Source organism: Lissotriton helveticus, chromosome 4_1 (assembly GCF_964261635.1).
Source record: "Lissotriton helveticus chromosome 4_1, aLisHel1.1, whole genome shotgun sequence".
Taxonomy (NCBI): domain Eukaryota; kingdom Metazoa; phylum Chordata; class Amphibia; order Caudata; family Salamandridae; genus Lissotriton; species Lissotriton helveticus.
In genome coordinates this window covers 1652002243-1652023816 of record NC_136063.1, presented here as the reverse complement: position 1 = coordinate 1652023816, position 21574 = coordinate 1652002243, and the positions used below count along the sequence as shown (strand labels likewise).

General features: G+C 43.5%; 1 protein-coding gene across 18 annotated transcripts in view; it reads right to left on the bottom strand.

Moving 5' to 3' along the window:
• Positions 1–21574, bottom strand: part of CLASP2 (cytoplasmic linker associated protein 2) — a 2039150-nt gene that overhangs the window by 1620208 nt on the left and 397368 nt on the right. For all 18 annotated transcript variants that reach the window (XM_078688301.1, XM_078688302.1, XM_078688307.1 and 15 more), the window contains exon 6: positions 14844–14941. In XM_078688301.1, coding sequence (XP_078544427.1) covers positions 14844–14941 — 98 coding nt within the window. The remainder of the gene's footprint in view (positions 1–14843; positions 14942–21574) is intronic.

Genomic DNA, 21574 nt, shown 5'->3' with positions numbered 1-21574 from the left:
CCTACTTCTACCATAGACAATGAAGCCCTGCAAAAAATCCTTCATAAGGAATTGAGGTCCTGCATGCTTGAGACCTTAACTCAGGTTATGTCCTCTAAAAGGTCACTCCTTGAGGACGAAATCTCAGAAATTCCAAATCTCTACTCTGACAAGATCACTGAATTAAGGGGTAAAAGACTTAAGAAAAGTAAATACATTGAAAAGAGCAATACAGAAGGTTGTGGTATTAGAGTCTTTTCTTTATTTCCATCTTAGATGGTTGATGTAGTTAAGTCATGTAGAATGTATGTGGGTAATTATTGGAACATAATGATGTAATGGTAGAATGTTTGGTGTAATGTAATTCTTTTTGAAAACGGTTGTACTTGGGACAGCTTAGACGCTTTCCCTGTGGCTCCAGTGGGTCATTTACTTATACACTTAATAAAGTGTTTTCTAAACATCTTCGGATTGCTGCATTCTTTACATTGGTGATGAGGACTGCTCTTGTTCAGACCCACTGGATTATTTTTCAAATTTGGGATTTTTTCGGCATTTTGACCTGTTGCGAGTCTCAACGGACCCTATGCCATTTCTCTTTGATGTTCTTCGGATTTATTCTTCTTCGATCATTTTTGAGACTGTGTCAAAGGTACTGTGATTAATTTACCTTTTCTTTGGATGGTGGACGTCTGGATTCATAATTGAGATTTCGTTTGGTTCAATGATGGTGCGGAGTTCCAGCACGTGAGTGTAACGTTCGCAGTATTGCTTGTCTGCAGAACGAGCGTCTTCTATGTCAGAGCGCAGCTGTGTTTCACTTATCTGCAGCGCTGCGTTCCAGTGACGTCAGGGCGTTACCACGTCTCGACTCTAGTGGCGGCCATTTTGAGGAGCTGAAGTATTTTACTTTGCTTCGGCTCATGATTGTCATCGCGTTGCCTTGAAACTGTCATTTGAAGGGTTGCCACATAAGTGGGTGAGGCTGGAGTTAACTTTACATTATTTTTATGCACAATTGTACGTTATTTCATCTTTGAAATACCAGCGCACATTCAGCGATGCGCACACTTATTTGATTCCTGGGACAATTTTTTTTAAACTTCAGCGCACATTCAGTGATGTGCACACTTTTGGATTCTGTGATTGACTTTATTTTATTTCTAATGAAGTCCAGCTCAATTTCTGTGTTGTGCACACTTAATTTATTTCTCACTATCTGTGTGATTTTGTTATCTATCCTTCAGGATCTGGTCATTTTTGAAATTCAGTGATGTGCACACTTGCTCTAAGCACATTCTAGTGTTTTATTCTTCTGATTCAATTTAGTTATTTATTTTGTCTTTAAGGAAAAGTCTTTGTATGGTTATTGGTGACTTATTGTTTTTTAATTTGTTTTATTGGAGTTCAGCATGGCTAATTCACAAATATGCAACCAACCCACGATTTTCTTAGAGATTCCAGGTAAGCCAAAGTTATTTTGGAGGAAATGGTTCGAATCGTTTGAGAATTATATTATAGCTATTGATGGTACTAAATTTTCACCTGAGAGATTGAAAGCCATTTTATTTAGTTTTTGGGGAACTGCAGCAATTGAAGTTTTTAAAAATTTGATTCCCATTGCACCGCCTGTTGGAGGAGGTGAAGGTTGGAATGTATATAAAGAGGGTGTACCCAGATTGGAGAAACAATTTCAAGATGAGCCGAATGTTTTAATTGAAAGGCATGCTTTTCATAAGAGGAAGCAGTTACCTGATGAGACAGTGGATGAGTATGTTGCTGCCTTAAGAGTTTTGGCTGCTAATTGTGTTAGAATTTGAAGGTAGAAGGATCGTTACTAAAATATATGTTGCTGTTGATGCTAAGAATATTGTGGGGTGGTTTGATTTGGGTAGATTGGGGGTCAATTTATGTCCAGGTTCTGACCGTCCTTTACAATTGAGGGAATTTGATGTCAACAATTTTTCCATGGAAAAGTTCAGTGTAGAAATGATTCTTAAAAAACAAAGCGGTATTTTTAAGAATGAAGTTGGTCAAGTCAAAGGTTATATGCACAAAATCAAACTCAAAAAGTGTGCTGTTCCAGTGCAACATAAAGTACGAATGGTTCCACTTGGGATTCGACAAAAACTAGCACATCTGGATTCTTTGTGTTTGGAGGGTATAATTGAACCTAGAGACAGTTCGGAGTGGGTTTCCGCTATTGTTATAGCACTTAAGAAAAATCAAGATCTAAGATTGTCTGTTGACCTTAGGTCCCTTAATAAAATTATTGTAGTTGATACATATCCTTTACCTCGTATTCAGGATATGTTGACAGCTATCAATGGGGCAAGATTTTTGTCGGTAATAGACCTTAAATCTGCATACCACCAGGTACTTTTGGATGATTCACCCAAAGATCTGACCACTTTTACTACACCTTTTGGTTTGTACAGGTTTTTGAGGATGCCATTTGGGCTGGCATCAGCAGCCAGCGTCTTTCAAAAGCTTATTGAGAGTCTGTTTCAAGGTATTAAAGGAGTTCAGTCATTTCAAGAGGACATTTTGATTTTTGCTGAGGCTTGTGAACAACATAACATTATTCTCAATAAGGTACTTGGAATTCTTGGTTTGAAGGGTCTGACTGTAAGTAAGGAAAAGTGTAAATTTTTGGTGGAGGAGATTAATTATTTGGGTCATAGGATTATAGCTAATGGTATTTTTCCTACCAACCCACATTGGCTCCCTATAACAGGCGAAACAGTGATTAGTCGAACACTCTCTAAATACCAACTGAACACGATCGGTGATCTATTTCCCGATGGCCATGCTATTTCTATAACCGAAGACCCCCGCTTCACCGAACGCACTTTTATGGACACTTTTGTGTTCGCAAGAATTAGGGCGCTGATGCGGGCTACATTTCCCTCCTTCCCGTTGCCACCTGATGACACTCAGGCACTCACATCCATTATCCAGAACTCTTCGGGGGCCCACGTGGTGTCCAAACTCTACAAACTTTGCCTGTCCTCACTCCCATCGTCCGACGAGGCGGTTCGTGCCGCATGGGAACTGGATCTGGGCGCTCAGATCTCTGACGACCAATGGGAGGCGTGCTGTGCCATGACCAGGGAAGTTTCAATGAATAGCAGGCACAAACTTATACACTTTAAATTCCTGCGACGGCTGTACCACACTCCAGCGTTGGCCCACAGAATCGACCCAGCCCGTCCCCACACTTGTCCTAAATGTAACGCCCCTCAGGCCGACTTTGCCCATCTTTCCTGGACCTGCCCGAAACTACACTCCTATTGGGTTGAAATGCACGACACACTGGGTGCGATATTGGGCCTGTCGCTATCTGTCCTACCGGAGATTGCCCTGATGGGATAGGTGTCCAATTTTCCCCGCAAAATTCGCAAGTTAGCATCGATCTGCTTCCTTCTGGCCAAGAGAGAGGTCGCACTGCACTGGTGCTCAAGACGTGCTCCCTCTGTTGCAGCGTGGCTAAGGAGTGTGGCATACTGCAATGTACACAGTGTGGAATTTTCTGACCAACTCCCGGCCTCTTCCCGCCCTACAGATATTTGGGGTCCATACCGCCAATACATTTCAGGGAAGGCACTTGAAGCGCCCTCTCAGTCCCTACATCCCAATACACCGACTGGGGTGGGCTAGACCATGGGACGCCCACCATACACCCACTCTGGCGCTGCTTCTGCTATTACTTGCCGCCGCCTCTTGGGTGTGGGTGCAGGGCCTGGATTGGTGGGGGTCCCGATACCGTTCCCGACTCAGGGGTCTTCATGCCTACGATGGAGGTTGTTATTTTCACACTCATGCGGCCCAACTCTTGGCCCTTCACGACAATTTTGAACTGCGCGAACTCCTGTTCTTAGTCCAGCTCGTTGTTGGGTGGAAAGGTTCAGTGATTGCTTTTACTGTGATGTGGTTATTGTCAACGGTGCAACTTGACGTGATGCCGATCGATTTACTGTGCTGGTCTTGCAATCTGATTCACATGATTCCTGTCCCTTTTATCCTTTCTTTGCTTTTTGCCCTATGGTTAAGTTTAGTTTGTATTTACGTTGCCTTATCAGAAAATGTTCCTATTGTAACATTCACAGTGCTCTATGGTGCGACCAGATTGTACGTTCCACTGTACTCATTGTTCTGCTGCCTGAGTCACTTGACGGCCATGAGTACTGGCCTGGCTACAGTGTTCGTTTTACTGCTGTGGATTGCATCTTCTGCCTTAATAAAGTGTTTTTTTTAAAAATTGTATTTTTCCTAAAGAGGATTTGGTTATTACTTTGGAGAATATTTATCCACCCAAAGATAAGGACTCATTGTGATCTTTTTTAGGTTTAGGAGAGTCCTATTCTAGATTCGTTAAGAGTTATGCTTTGGTAGTAGAACCTCTTAGGCAATTGTTGAGAAAAGGGGCTCAGTTTAATTGGACCAGCATTCATGATGAGGCGTTTTGCAATGAGAAGAAACTTATTTCCAAAGCACCGGGTTTAAAAACTTTTGATCCTCAAGGTTAATCGTATGTCACGGTGGATGCAAGTGCCATTGGTCTTGGTGCTGTTTTCACTCAGATGGTTGACGGACGAGAAAGAGTTATTTCATTCATTTCAAGAGCTATTCGTGGGGCTGAAAAGCACTATAGTACTATCGAAAAAGAGTCTTTGGCCTGTGTTTGGGCAGTAGAGAAATTCAAGAGTTTTTTGTGGGGAAGACCTTTTATTCTTGTTACTGATCACAAACCCCTTGTTTTCATGATGGATGGTGTCAGTAGTGGAAAGGCGTCTTCTAGACTGGTGAGATTAATTGCCAGGTTACAAGAGTACAATTTTGAAATTCAACATATTCCTGGTGGAAAAAATTTCACAGCTGACTATTTGTCAAGTCTTTTTTCCACATACATATAGTCGGCCATTGTAACCCTCTTTAATATCTTACACTTTGTTTTTATTATTGTCCAGTACCTTCAGATTAAAGTTTTATTGAAGGTATACTGTGTCAATTTTTAAATCACTTTTTTCTCTTTCTTTTACCCATCCACACACGAAAAAATAACCAGCTCCACTGTAATTCAGGTGTCGCAGCACACCCGGACGGCACTCGGCAATCCGGGTAGGCCCCGATGATGAAGCATGTCACCAACCAGGTTGGTGAGTGAGGGGTTTATTAAAACAAGGAACAATTCTCCTTGAGTCTTCAAAAATGTCCCCATCTCCAGTGGGGCCACCTCCCGGTCCTGTGGTGATACTCCTCCTTTTTGTTTATTTATATTTGTCAAGACTGCCACCTTTTGAAGAGTGTAATAAAGATACTATTGATCAACATGAATGTGTTGTAGCTTTGGTTGACGCAATTGATTCTTTTAAATCTGCTATTTCGGAGGAAGAGTGGATTGAGGCTATGGATAAGGACTTAATTATTGATAGGGTGAAGCAGTTTGTTGTTAAGGGGTGGCCTCCTATTAAAAATTTAGAAGAGCATTTGAAGTGTTTTTCACAACTTGCTGATGAGCTCAGTATTGAAGATGGTATTCTTTTGCGTCAGAATTTATTTGTACCTCCTGAGGGTTTGAGGTACAAACTCATGATGTTAGCTCATTCTGGTCATCGAGGAATCTCTGGTACTAAGAAAATTCTTAAAACTTGGTACTGGTGGCCAGGTATGGATGTGTGTGTTGAGAGATTGATTGACAATTGTTCTGTTTGTTTGAAAGCTGACAAGCATTGGAACGTTTCGTCTCAACCTTTGTCTCTTCGTGCTGTCAGACCTTGGGAAGAAATTTCCATTTACTTTTCCGGTCCTTTTGAGTGTTTAGGTAAGGAAAAAAGATTTTCTATTGTTGTCATTGACAATTTTTCAAAATAGATTTATTACACGTTTGATGAACATCCAGTCACTGATGCAGTTATTGAGTTTTTGGACTACATTTTCAGGATAGAGGGTGCACCCAATCTTATTTTATCTGATAATGGAGTGCAGTTTGTTTCTAACAAAATGAAAGCATTTTTGGGGAAATTTGGTGTTCAATCTGTAACCACTCCGTTATATTGTCCTAGGGCCTATGGTCAAGTTGAAAGGGCCAATAGATTTATCAAAGAGGGAATTCAGGCAGCTCTGCAAAGTAATTTAGATGTTTTGGAATTTTTGAAGGATAAGCCGTGGAGCTATCATATAATTCCAAATACTTCTACGGGTGTTTCTCCTTATTTACTCATGAGAGGAAGATGGGCAAAATCTTTGTTGGAACCGGAGTTTAAGAGACATTTTGTAGATATGAACATGAAAAAGGTTATTTAGGAAGCTAAGGAGAATATTCATGCATCACGTAATGCTGGTAAAATTTATCATGATGTTTCTCATAAATCAAAAGATAAAGCAATAAAAGTGGGTGATAGGATACGTATCATTAAACCCACCTTGAGTGCTAAAGGTTCATCTAAATTTACCAATCCTTTTAGAGTTGAAAGAGTAACTGAATCTGCTGTTTTTATTAATGAGAAGGGCTGGTGGAACAAAGTTTCTGTTGTTCTTCTTAAACCAGGGCAAGAACAATTTTTTGATGAAGATGGTGTATATATTTGGAATGATGTTCATCTAGAAAAGGAACATTGCTCCAATAATGCGCTTGCACGTGTTGTTTGTTCGGAAGGATCCAATGTTCCTGAAGTTTGTCCTGAGGAATCCAATGTCTCTGTTTCTAATGAGGAGGAGCTTATTGGTTCTTCTGTTCAAAATAACACGTTGTCACATAAGAGTTTCCAAAATTCCTAAAAAATATGATGATTATATTTTAGATACTTAGTTTTGTTTGTTTTGTTTTGTAAAAGGGTACATGTGGTATTAAGAGTCTTTTCTTTATTTCCATCTTAGATGGTTGATGTAGTCAAGTCATGTAGAATGTATGGGGTAATTATTGGAACCTAATGATGTAATGGTAGAATGTTTGGTGTAATGTAATTCTTTTTGAAAACAGTTGTACTTGGGACAGCTTAGACGCTTTCCCTATGGCTCCAGTGGGTCATTTACTCATACACTTAATAAAGTGTTTTCTAAACATCTTCGGATTGCTGCATTCTTTACAGAGGTCCAAGCACCTAATCAATTCAGGGAGGTCTTAACACCTCAAACTCCCACGGTGTCCCTAGCAGCACAACTTATCTGGGTGTCCTTAACAGCACAACTTATCTGGGTGTCCTTAGTGGCACAAAACATCTGGGTCTCCCTAGCGGCACAAAACATCTGGGTGTCCCTAGCGGCACAAAACATCTGGGTGTCCCTAGCAGCACTAAATATCATAATGCTCTTTACAATCTGGGAGATTACAAATCTACTGATATAGAATCCTCAGACACACCTGATGAGTATGTCCTTGATCTTGATGAAGATGATCAAGAATTTTACAATCCATAAGAGGAACTCCCTTCATCCTCTAAGGACATTATCCTTGACCCCTTAGGGGAAGAAATGTTTTCCTCATTAAATCTGAAACACCCAAGAAGTTCTGAGTGGTTCCCTCAGAACCACGTAGCAAAATTCATAAAAAAATGGATAAGAAACCTCTTAGAAAGGGACACTCGTAACATCCTTAGAGCTGAATGCTCTAGACCTTCTACTGATGATAAAAGATGCTCTACCCCCAATTTGGACCCTGACCACATTAAATTCCTATTCAAACTTGGACGTGATCCAAGAAAAGAGATGGTAAAATCCCTGAAAGGGTGCCAAGACCATCTTCTCGACGTACTGGGACCATTAGCCAGAATCCTAGATTCCGCAGAAGACAGCCACATCAATGGCACCCTTCTCAACACCAATCTCATCAGGGGATGGAGCCAGAGAGCAATAATTCTACTGGGTAATGCCAACGCTAGCATTCATGCAGACAAAGAGTCGTTTTGATTAAAATAAATCCAAAACTAACTGACATGGCGGATAAAGAACCCTCGCAAAACCCAAAAGGTTTACTCTTTGGAGAAGACCTCATTAAATCCTTGGGAAAATACATCTCCACTTTCACCGCCCTGGACCAGGCACAGCAAAATATGCGCAGAGTTTTCAATCCTATCCTTTTATGGCGGGCCAGAAGACGGGGCCTCTCTTCCGGCCGCTTGAATCAAAGGCCATTTCCAAGATCCTGTGGTTTCGGAAGAGGGTATCAGCAGTACAACGTGCCTCAATTCTACCCCCAGAGAATTTGAGGCCAATGCATCAGAGGATTTAAATCCTGTGTAACCTTCATCTCAAACAACCCTGGAAGTGAGAACTCTCTCCCCTCTCCCTTCTCCTTCCTTCCCCCAAAAAGTGGGTGGCAGACTCAAATACTTCCTTCACAATTGGAGATTGATCACTCAAGATCCTTGGTTCTTAAACACTGTCAATCGGTTTAAGATAGATTTGACTCATACCTTTACAAACTTCTTTCCCGAGAGACATGCCTCTCTCTCCAGAGCAACAAAAAATAATAGAGGAGGAGATCTCCTCTAGGCTTCAGAAAGGAGACATAATAGAGGTCCCATTAGAAACGTTAAGATTTATAAGCACCCTCTTTCTTGTAAAAAAGAAAGACAAAGGTTGGAGAGCTGTCATGAACTTAAGAGAACAAAACAAATATTTGGTTTACAGACACTTCAAGATGGAGGGCATCCATCTCTTGAGGGATTTACCTCTAGAGGGAGACTGGCTAATCAGACTAGACCTAAAGGATGCTTACTTCACCATTCCTATGGCCAAATCCCACCAACCCTTTCTTCAATTTGTCTGGAAAAATCACCTTTACCAATTTCAGGCTCTCCCCTTAGGACTCTCTCCACTGCCCATTGGTGCTTCACCAAGGTCCGAGAGCTGTTGCCTCATCTCTAAGTAGGCGGGGTATACGTTTAATCATTTACTAAGATGACATTCTTATAATGTTTCAAGATCCTTCACAACTAGCCAAAGCCCTGAAGACTGTGATGGATCTCCTAGAAAGTTTAGGATTCATCATAAACAAAGAAAAATCAATTCTGTCCCCTTCCAGATCACTGGAGTTCCTAGGTTTCACAGTAGACACATTGAAATGTCTCCTTTACTACCTTCAAACAAGATTACCAAAATCAGGAAGGGAATAAGACACGTAAAACAGCAAGACTTATCTCTGAGAGAGCTAGTCAGACTTCTGGGTTTCCTCTCCTCCTCCATCCAAGCCATCTTTCCTGGTGCCCTCAACTATCGGGCCCTCCAAAGGGTAAAGGCGAGAGCCCTAAGATCTGGCCTCTGGTACGGGGATTGAATCTGTCTGGATCAAGAAGCCAAATCGGAACTAGCCTGGTGACTCGAGAACCTAGACTCCTTCATGGCTGGGGAGCTTGCCTTCTCAATCAGAACACTGTTGGTATCTGGTCACAAGAGGAATCATCTCACCACATAAATTATTTAGAACTAACAGCTGGGCTTTACGTCCTCATGAGCTTCAAACACTCTCTCCAGGGGAGGTCAGTCATTCTAAAGAGGGACAACATGTGAGCGGTAGCCTATATAAATCGTCTGGGAGGCACCAAATATGCGGACATCTCGAATCTAGCAAATAAACTTTGGATGTTCTGTCTGGAACATAAGATCACTCTCAAAGCGGAATACCTTCTGGGGAAATCGAACATCTCTGCAGACTGGAACTCAAGACTCCTGTTAGAACACAGCAATTGGAAACTGAATGTTTCCTTGTTCAGTACCCTAAACAAGATCTGGGGCCCTCTAGAGATAAACTTATTTGCGAGCAGACTAACCTTTCAACTGGAGAACAACTTCAGCTGGATGTCAGACCCAGTTGCTCTAGCAGTCAACGCCTTACTACAATCTTGGAATGGAGCCAAGGTGTACGAATTCCCTCCCTTTGCTATGATTCAGAGAGTTCTTCAGATAGTGAGACAGGATCAGTGCTTCCTTGTCCTAATAACTCCCTTTTGGCCATCCCAAGCATGGTTCCCTACTACTCTAGAACTAGCTTGCAACCCCTCCTTCTTAATTCCTATCCTAGAGAATCCTTTTGCAGACGTAGACGGAGGAGTTCACTCCCTAATTCAGAACAGGAGTTTAACCCTTCTTGCCTGGAGAGTGTCAGGAGATCCAAAGAAATCTCAGGACTTTCGGCGACGGCTGCAACTCTCCTTGGGCCTCAGGCACTTCACCACCCCCTTTTGTACCGCTTTGGCCGCGATAAGTGTGGCAGGGTATGCTCAGACGTGAGTCCCTTGCTCACTTTGCCACTGGATTCAAGCAAGCAGGGCTGAAGACGACTGGAATGCCAGAAACCGGTCCTCGGAAGCTTGTTTCCGGTCCAGGGAAGGCATGGCTTGGGAGTTCGGGCTGGACTGTTCCCATGAGGCACAGGGTCAGACTGATTTGCATATAGCCATGTCTGAACTGGGGTGGCAGAGTGGGCTAAAGAACGGTGATGGATTAAACCCAGATCTTTTGACTGGGTGTGAGTATTTGATTGGTTCAGATGCTCTGTCCATAACCACCCCCTTTTGTACTCACTACTGATATAACAACATATGAAGAATCTGGGTACGTTGGTGCCTGGAAAGGAACCTGGATTCCTTGGAAGTACCTATTGTCGACATAGTTAACTTACTTGTTAAACACACTGATACAGGCCTCAGCTATGTAAATGTGTGTGTTTGTATTTATATAGCGCACGTCTACGCAGAGGTCTTGTAGCGCTGTATTCATACCGCTGTGGAACTCATCCTGGCTTTCCTGTGAAATGTCCGCTCCTGGGCACCCCCAAGGTGAAGCCAGGCATCCAAGCGCTGCTGGGGCCGTTGTGGAGATTAAGCAAGCTATTGCCCAGAGTCACAGAGTGGGACCCATGATTAGACTAGGCATCGAGGCGAGAATTATCAGGTCCGGGGAAATTGAGTCCAAGAGCCGCCGAGGCGGGAATTGAACTCTGGTCCCAGGCCAGACCTCTGCATCAGGGTCTGCCGCTCTAACCATTGAGCCACGCTTCTCCACCTATAGAACTATCAATTGCTATAGATAAGCTATTTCTGCTGGTCATGTCCTTGTCAATGGTAAAACGGTAGGTAAAAATGTTATTGTTTGTAGAGTGATGAAAAGCCTTCGCTTAAGAAGACTTCCTAATTCTAAATATGAAAGTCTTTGGGATGTCAAACTAATTCTTGATCTTTCCAATAACTGGCCTGTTAATACACTCCTCAATAAAAATAACAAAACCTTTCCATTAAGCTGGCTACTCTACTATGCCTAATCTCATGCAGAAGGGTCTCTGATGTCAAAAGCCCAGGAGATTACAAATAGATCTTCTAACATGTTCGGAGTCAAATTTGAGATTTATAAAAAAACAAAGAATATGTCTGATTCAATCTTTTACCCACGTTTTATGTCCACAACTTTGCGTTGTGGACTGCATGAGAGAGAATGATCGCAGAATGTTTACTCTTCGCCCTCAGGATGTTAACCAATTACTTATATCCTTTGTTAAACCCCACAAAGGCATAATCTCGACCTCTATTGGTAGATGGGTTAAAACTGTTATGAGTTTAGCAGGTATTGACTTAATATAATTTCAAGCTCACTCCCTTAGTGGGGTGCTATGGCCAGTAAATCTCTCTTGTCTGGAGGCAAGTTGGACGACATTCTCCAAGCTGCTGACTGGTCAAATGCTAGCACCTTTGCATGTCAATATTGCAAGCTTATTGAACATATGGCTGATGTTTTACAAAGCTACCAACATGCATAATGTAGCCTCCGTTCTTGTAATGAAATTGCGATTCTCATATTAACATGACTAGAGAATCTGGATTTCATTAAAGACACAGAGGCCGACATTATTCCTCCCATCCCACCCCTTGGTGGTCTTACAATGATTTAATGCTGTTTTTATTACAGTTTATTAGTGTACTTTTTATTAACAGTACTTGTTTTATCTCTTGTTCCTTTTAGCTTGATGAGCTTGACACTATTTTTTACATTCAAGAGATATTTACGTCTTTCTCTTTTCAGGTAACACTCCTTAACTGTGTGTCGTCTGGCCTTTGGTTTTACCTTCGTTCTTCCTTCTCCTTCATCCTGCTCATCAGAAGATCATTTTGATGTTTCCAGTTTCTTGAACTTATTTTCCTCCACATTTAAAAGAGGCTGTTAGGCTGCTCCTGTTTGGGGCTTTTGTCATCTTTACTTATTTACTTGAAACCTAACTTGGAACTAAGCTTTATTAAATCCAGCTTGTTATATATACCTGGCTCAAGGACTTCGTTATTTACAACAGAGGCAGATTGTTGATGGCTCGTGCTTTTCATGTGCTGTTATTGTTCTATTCTGGAACCTTTTAATATTGTGATGTAAGCGGCTGCTTGGACTGCATTAAAGGAATAATGCATAATGTCAGCCTCCTTGTCTTTAATGAAATCCAGATTCCCTAGTAATGTTAATATGAGAATCGCAATTTCCCTCTTCTAATACCACTTTTCAGACATGTACTCCTGGGTCCAGAGGGCGAATCACATCCTCTCACAGACCAAGGTCTAATGGTTCCAACGGCCTGGAAGATTTCAGGCGACATTGGCAAATCCCTGGTGTTTCGCAGGATGCTTTCCAGTTCATATCGGAGTCTAGGGCATCTGGAACAAAGTAGGCATATTGGCTGGCATGGAGCAAATGGGTTCGCTGGTGTCTTCAACGTCACTACGATCTAGTTTCAACTAATTTAGTTCACGTAGTAAACTTCCTATCAGAACTCTTTCCTTCTGGCCTAAGTTATAGAACTGTTAATGTCTATAGGTCTGCAGTAGCTGCAGTCTCGGTGGGACAGAACCTTTTAATGAAAAAGATTATGAGAAGCATGTGGGTTCTTAACCCTCCAACTCCGAACTATACAGCCTTATGGGATGTAATAAACATATTACAACTTATTTCTTCTTGGGGAGATAATCCTAACCTCTCTCAAGCATATTTCCTACAAGCTTAGAGTGTTACTTTGCTTTGTCTCTTTTAGACGAACCTCAGATGTTAAGGCATTAGATATTACTAGCAGGGCTTACCAGCCAGAGGGAGTCTGTTTTTATCTTAAGAAAAGAACAAAAACTATGTCATCCTCTTTCTTCTATCCTTTCTTTCCTCTGAATGAAAGTTTGTGGGTTGTCCAATGTCTTTTTAGGAGTATGAAAAGAGAACCATAAGTCTGAAAGGAGTTGGGACTCAACTGTTGATCTCTCACAGATCTCCTCATAAAGCAGTTTCATGTCCCATGCTTGCAAGGTGGGTCACAGAAGTGATGAGTGAAAGTGGTGTCAATGTTTCTATTTTCGGTGCACACTCTCTTAGAGGTGCATCAGCTTCTAAAGCTTTTGTGCTAGGCGGAGGGCTCCAAGATATTCTAAGAGCCGCTGACTGGTTGAATGAGAGTATGTTTTTAATTTCTTTTACTTTAGACAAATCAATGATGTGATTGACAACGTACTTAGATCACTTTAAACTTCCATAATGTTGGCCTCCATGTCATGCCATAAAATGTAGATTTTACACAGCCTGGTGGGCAGAAAATCTGAATTTTATTAAGGACATCTGCAACAGAAAGAGTATGAGCAACATAACGGTATATAACTTTTGTAGATCGCCCTTCAGTGTGAAAAACTGCAAATTAAAATTCTCAACTTTTTATTTCCTACCAATTAAACTATTTTGTTCACAAATACATTTCTTTGTCAAAACCTTAAGTGATTTACTTAAATGAGCCCTTGCATAATTCATATTTTATTTCTAGTTACAGAAATATATAGCTTTCTGGGTTCATCCATAGATTTCACACCTTTCCCCCCCACTGTTTACGTATAAGTCAGAATACCAAAAGAGAAAAACAATGATCACAGTTAGAAAATATGAAATATTGTGGTGAAAAAGAAAATACACTTGGCTTGTTTCTGAAAGCTAGAAAGAGTTATTTTAGCACAACAACCAGTTGTGGATGCTCTTTTATTTTTATTTATTTTTTAGGGGAAAAAAATCACTTTTTGTTTTTTTTCTCACCTTTTTTTGTTTTTGGTGCATTTTGACTATTTTAACGTGCACATCAGAGAATCCATATGTTTTGGGCACCTTTTTGTTCTTAAACATTTGGCAGCAAAACAAAGCAAATTTTGCTTAACCATATATAGGAATCATGCTGAGAAGAAACTAAGACTGTAGCGGCGCTGCTGGGATGAGACCCTTCACTACAAATGCTTAACCTGAGTTTACAAGCTGCTCCGAAAGCAAATATTGGTGAGCACTATCCAACCATACATCGGGGTAATATTTGTAGTGTCTTCAGAGCATATCCACTACATCAAAAGGGAGCTTCAGGAAGCCTCCTGGACCACATTTGGAGGCATAGGAAGGGGGTCATCCTGAGGTAAACAAAGGTAAAACTCGATTATCGGCATCCAGGCTCAAAAAATCCTCTGCCTACAATGGGAGAGCCTTCCTTTGGATATCCTGAAATGGGAGGCCTGTAAAGGGAAGCATGTACGCACACACAGAGATTTAAGCACAGGCCTCCTATTCCGCTTATCGTTATACATGAAGCTGGATTAGAATCCAAACCTCGACTTCCCAAAGCCAGCAAAGTTGCCATACAATGGCACGTCTCTCTGGTGAAGATGCTCTACAGTAGTTTATAATGAGAGTCTGGTGTTATGAGCTTTAGTAGCATCAAAGTGGCGGCGTAATTTAGGGTCCTTTTCTAATCACTACCCAAATCTTTGTGCTTAAGTTTTAAACAATGATGACACTAAAAAGTGGTACGCTCTGGTATCTAGATGTTTTACGGGAGTTTGTTTAAAATCAAAATATACTGATTAAGAAAGATGGCTCACCTTGCCGCAGGAATTCCTCTTTTATTGAGGTCCGATCTCACTTTTTCCCCAGCATGCCTATAAATTTCCACAACAGACAATATTGCAGCATCTCTCACCTGGGAATACATTAAGACATGTTTAACTGATAGAGTACATTTGCAAACAAGTTTTATTTGAGCAATGTTAGAGATACATTGACAAATATAAACGTTATTAAAAAACCGTGACATAAAATGAATACGATTTAAATATAGTATGACTTTTTTTTTAATGGATTTAGTGTTTGAATTAATCTTAGCCACTGGTAAATAACTGGGCACATCCCATTCCATCATCATTTTGCACACCATGGAACCTAAGTTTGGACCCAGCCATATGCAAATCAGTCTTAACACTGCTCCAATGGAAACAGTCCATCCAAACTGCCAGGTCAAGTCCTTCCTGAACTGGAGCACCAGGGTCCATGCACACTGCTACTGGAATCAAGCTATTCTTAACTGATGAGCCTAAACTAGAGCAAAACCAATCCTGGGTTGCTTGTGTTCCAGTTCAAGGCCAGCCTGGGGCTAGACTCCCAGTTGGACGAGGGGGGGGAAGAGTCTTAAGACAACTGCAAGACTTCTCCTCGAAGTAGGAGGGACAGGACTGAAAAGAGTCCTGCTTGCACTTATTGTGCTTATGGCAAGACGAGTTCTTGGACTTCACCTTTCACCTACCCGACAATAGCGACTTGGACGAGGAACTGGAACAAGACCAGCCCTGCGACATGGAGTGGAAGTAACACCCTAGCTTGAGCATGATATGTCCCATTTCTTGTGTTCGACGATGCATAGCTTTGCTTCCTGCTCCCTGATAACATTTGGGTGCAAAATGGCGTATTTGTCCCAGGAGTTCGAGTCTCTTAGACCATAGGAACCAAAGGCAGACACCATATGATCCATGACCAACCGCTTCTTCCTTCACATCTGCAATAGTTTGAATCCTGTGGACTTTGGGAAAGTAATTTCCCCTAGTACACTGTCAAAAATAGAACAATTCTGGTGTCAGTAACCCACAGAGAAAAGGTTTGAGCGTGGATCCCTGGATGCGCTTTAAAGGGAGCATAAAGAAAGGAAATTATGTCAGAACGTAATTGTGGTTTCTGTATAGGGGTGGGTGCCATCCCTTCCAGAGACGGTGCAATATTGCAGTCTGATGGTGCCACCTGTAAACATACAGGAGGAATTGTGGGTAAGCTCCGGATCCAGTCAGAAGCCTGGGGGAATTCAAAAGATGAAGAATGAAATGGTGAAGAACTTCCAAATAGAAGTATCCATCAAAAACTATATGATGAACATATTTACACAGTAACTTCAGACCTCACGCCTTAAAATCCTATAGAAACGTGCTTTCCTTCAGTGTGGCTCAGTCACATTACACACTAGGACAAAAAGAACATTTAACACACCTTTGGTAATGCCTTTGCTGGTAGATACTTTTTTTTAATTTTTATTAAATATTTTTATCAAGTTTTGTACAACCTCGACAAAACAAGCCCAACAGAGGGAGAGCATCATCTTGAAAAAACGGACAAGGGAGCCCACATGAATGAAATGCATAAAATATAGAAGTAGACGAACAAACCCCCACCTCCCTGACATGCAAAGACCCCAGGATCCCCCAGGCATAACAGGGAAGAGGAGCAAAGGAATGAACCAAAGGGAGGAGAAGGCCACTAAGGAGATGGGCTCAATGCTCCAGCATCCAAGGTCGACACAGAGCCACCAGAAGAGGAACCATCAACAAGCACCCGGTCTCCTCAATCCACTTGTGGGCAAGCCAACAAGATGGCATCCCATGCAGGCAATATCGGTACCTACTGAACACCCCAAGCCACCTCCCTGCGAATCACTTCCCTTCCACAGTCTGCCCACTTTGTCAACTCTAAACACCAGCGATACACTTGAGGGTCCCAGAGAGACTTCTGAGACATGGCCCGTTGCCTGCAGGCCAATCTAAGAACCTATCTGTGGCCTTTCTAGTCGCCGAACAGTCATGAATTCCCAGCAAGCATAAAGTAGGACTTAGAGGAAATTCACTATCCATGGCCCCACGAACCACCTGGAGGACCACTGTCCAATAGGGTAATACCAGCGGGCAAGCCCAGACGATGTGGATGATATCTGTGTCCTTGATGGTACAACGGGGATACTCGGAGGATGAGGCAGAGAACATAGTACGTATACATTGGAGAATGCAGTAGGCCCGATGCAGATAAAATAATTGGATGGGTTTGAAGCGACAATTTCTAGACACCCTAGAACTGGAGTCCAAGATCCTCCTCCAAGAACGATCAGTGAGAGGCGACCGCTTTCGTTCAACACGTAATAAGGAAGAGATGATGCAGGCAGTCATGTTCCAGCCGTTCTGCAACATCGATATCCCACCACTTCCATATCTTGCGGGTAAAGGCTCCATGGAGGATGAAATGGTCTACCGGGATATCATAGGACTCCCGGAGGTTGGAGAAAGGACACAATTACCCCCCCCCCCCCCAAAAAAAGATCACCCATGACAGCAATCCATGCCACCGTCCACTCACAAAGACTTGACTACCACCTCCAGGAGGTCTATCTCTCCCCCTAAGATGCAATAATTTGTTGTCTGTGAATAGAGAGAGATAAGAGCAGTTAGAGGTGATGCTCAGGCCCTGAAAGTGTAGTCTACAGCAAACCGTGCAGGCAACGGGCTCAATGGTCAACGCAAACAATAAAGGCAACAGGGGGCAACCCTGCAGAGTAATCTGGTACATGGCAAAGGCCTCCGATATAAAGGGACCGATACAGATCCTGACCAGGGGGCCAGCATAAAGAAGCTTTGTCCATTTGACAAAGGGCACACCCAAGCCCATGCTAAGCATAGTAGCATACCGGAAGTCTCAGAAGGGCCAGTCAACACCTTTGTAACGTCGACAATAATAACTAGTGCCTCGGGGAGGTGTTTGTGACGGTCTAAAGCCAGGAACAATTAGCATTTATTAGGCATAGCGCTACGCATGACAATGAAGCCTATTTGATCCGGTTGGACTGAAGAACACATATGGGGAAGCAACTGAATCGACACATTTTTAACTAACGTTTTGTAATCAGAATTAAGCATGGAGAGGGGGCGTTAAGACTCAAGTAGAGGGGGGTCTATTGTTCTTAGGGAGTGACCCAACAGCTGCTTCTTGCAGTGAGGGCGGCAACTGACCACGCTGCCTAGAGTCATTAAAAAGCGCCACCAGTTTAGGCACAAGGTAAGATGCAAAGGCAGCCTAAAATTCTATTGGAAACAAATAGACCAGGCACTTTGGCCCTCGCCATCTCTTTGATCGCTCCCTGTACCTCCTGCTTGGAAAATGTCTACACCCAGTTGATCCGCCACCATCGACTCAAGGTGACCTGGAGAGCTGTCCGCAATATCACGCAGTATTTCCCACTCATCACTCGCCGCCCTTAAGGAATACAGCTCACGATAGTGCTGCAGAAACACAGCATTGATCTCACCTGCATGAAGACATCGCACTCCGAAGGACCACGTAAATGAAGCACAGAGTGACCTCATCCAACATCCCGCAATAGCCAAGCCAACATCGTACCCAACTTATCCTGGTCTGCATGTGCCCTAGCCGCATATGCCCTATAATCAAAGCAGTGAAGGAGATCCACAAGCTCAAACTGCCTCCACCACTCATCTAGTAGACTTCTCCTATCATCTGGGGCTCTTCCAGTCCACCTGGAAGATCATCCGACACCGCTTTCTGCCGTTGAAAATCCAAAAAGAGGTGGGTGCAAACCCCTACTTTGCTAGAAATACAATTCCCCGAATTACCACCTTCATAGCTCCTCATTCCAACATCACTGATGAGGACAAACCTGTGTTATTCATCCAGTACCGAGAAATGTACTGTGCCAGAAAAAACCAGAAGGTCTTATCCTCCAAAAGAGAAAGATCAGAACACCAGGTAAGCACACTAGCCCTAGGAGAGGACCATTGGAACGTGCCCACCAAGGGAGCATGGACAGAATATGTTTTAGCCAGTCGTAAAGCGCCCTACACGTATAAAGTATGTCAAGGCGAACATCAAGAGCCTGCAGTCCAGAGCAGTAGGGGTGCACATGAGCCCCAAGTGACGGACCTGCCAATGATCTACTATGTCCCACAGTCCAGACCATGAACAAGCCGCCGCCGCCAGCAGCCTACCCACACACAAGTGCACCACGTAGAGGCGGATGAAACTGAACCAGAGTTACATCCTTAACACAGCAAAAATTGCTCTCCAATTGGGGATCTAAAGTGAAAGCAGGCACGCCAAACCGGTAAGGAACGTTGACTGATCCAGATTCAGTGCATAAATATTCAAAAGGGCAACATCCCTGTAATTGAAACTCCCCAACACCAGGACACAGCGACCCTCTGGGTCTGTAACCACCCTATGCATCCAGAAAGGAACTCCAGGCCTAATCCAAATAAGAGCACCCTGTGAGAAAGCAGAAATAGCATAGAGCTGGCCCTGCCAGCGTCTCCAAAGAGTGTGGCCCTAAGCCTCTGTAAAGTGGGTCTCCCGAAGAAACGTAGTCTGAAGGAAAGTCAGCAGGAAATCCCTTTAGCATGCTCGGGCAGCCCCACAATGTGGACGTAATTACGCCTAGCCCAACCCTCCTGGTCCTTCAAGCGCCCTGCCAAGCGCTTAGTTTGAGCCTCTAGAACAGAGAGACAATGCTCCACCAACTGCTCCTCCGCACAAGGGCACACACTATGGTCTCCAGAGCAGTAATACGATCCTAAACCTTCTGCAAATTCTCACCGATTAGAACCAGCTCAACAGAAAGGAAATCAATTTTGCCTTCAAGCATTCCCCAGAAACATTTATGGCAGCAGAAGTTTATCAAATTTGTAATCCATACATGCTGTGTCTCTGCCGCCTGCGCCCGGCTTGATTCCCTGCAGGGGGGGCCCTCACAGCCATGTCATCCTTAGAGAGTTGGCTTAGCCCCATAATGGCACCAAGCTAGTGCACAGGCCACAAAAAAAGTCACCAACTCCCCAGGGTGCGCAAGGACAAAGCAGCAAACGACCAGGGCACCAAAAAGGGGGGCAAGAGACCCCAAACCAGCCAGGAGACAAGGTCAGAAGCAATAAAGTGAGGCGGATGCCCCGTGAGAGAACATGCATATCACCCACCTCCAGGCAGACAAGTCACGCGAAGGAGAAGAGGCCACCAGACACTTAGACCCTGCAGTGTGCCCTAGCCCCCTGCAAAAGTAACAACATTAAGTCAAGTGGCCCCCAGCTCAGACCGTCACTGCAAGCACTGATGCCAACTAGTTGACTCCCCCCACCCCTCCCACCCCCCCAAGCAGAGACAACACAGGGGGCCGCAATACAACAAAGAATACAACACAGGGGGCCACAGGCAACTCTGAAAACGGCCATGGCATACTGGGCAGGGTTACAAGTACATGCCTGTGCACCAGCTACTGCAAAGTGTAAAACAGGGCAACCAGGTTTACAGGCCCCGTGAAGGTTCCACTAATGAGGGGTGCTGCCCCTGCAAGAGATCATCACGGCAGCCATTAACAGAGCGCCTGCTGCAATCAAAGTGTGGCCGCCATCTTGGATAAGGCGTAGGCGCAGGAGCCAGGGAGTCGCAGCAGCCCCACGCCCTGAATCTTCACCCCCAGAAGACCACAAACGAACCTCCGTGACCTCCCATGCAGCGGGGAGCAGAGGCCTCTGTGCAGGACTGGGGAGATCACAGGCGGCGGGAAGCTACATCACTCGCATCCTTAGGGCATGGCAGCTGCCTACAACCCCGTTCTGGTGGATACTCTAACTGCAGATTCTTCACCTTGTGACTACCCTCAGGTGTCAGACTGGATTTGTAGATTTCTAAAAGCACATCTTTGGTGCACCAGCAGGTAACATCATGCAGCTTCACATCAACTTCATCCCATCCTGGAAGTGATACCAGACCCACATATAATCTCCACTCTAGCGCACCAACATAAGTTTCATTCTTAAATCTGTCCATACTGTAGAACTCAAATTAAACAATTGATTATAGGTGACAGTGTGCAGAATCCTAGATTGGGAGCCTTTTAGATGGAAAATAGGTTCTTCTACAGCACGGGAAGGTGGAAGGGCGATGAGGAATCTGCGGTTAGATACAGTATCCACCAGAAAGAGTGTTACCGAAGATAAGTAACTTGTTCTTTCAATAAATATTTCTAACCAAAAATTCCTAACCTTGTGAATAGATACTAAAGCAGTACCTCCCAAGGTGGTGGTCTGTGGAATAGTTCAGACCAAAAACTCCTGCAGGACCAAATTGGCAAAATGCCCCTCCAGCCAGAACTTGTCATCAAGACAGTAGTGCTTTGTGAACTTGTCTACTGATGCCCACATTACAGTCTGGCCGATGAACAGAAGAGGCATACCACACGCCAACGCAGTGGTACCAGAATTGGCTCTGGTCGAAGAACCCTCAGGTCCTTTGGAGGCAGATTCTTGGCAAATGCATAGATCTTATTACATGGAACTATCCACGTTGATATACTGCTTTTTTGCACCACCTCATTTTTCTTTGCTCCAGAGAAAGATTTGTCAAAATACTAGGTAAAAGCTTGGAACCCTGTTCTAGATCTGTGTCCGAAGGCAAAGAAATAAAGGTACTGGTGTCATCCTACAGCAGGGCTAATAGGTGGCTCTGGCGTCACTTTCGGAGT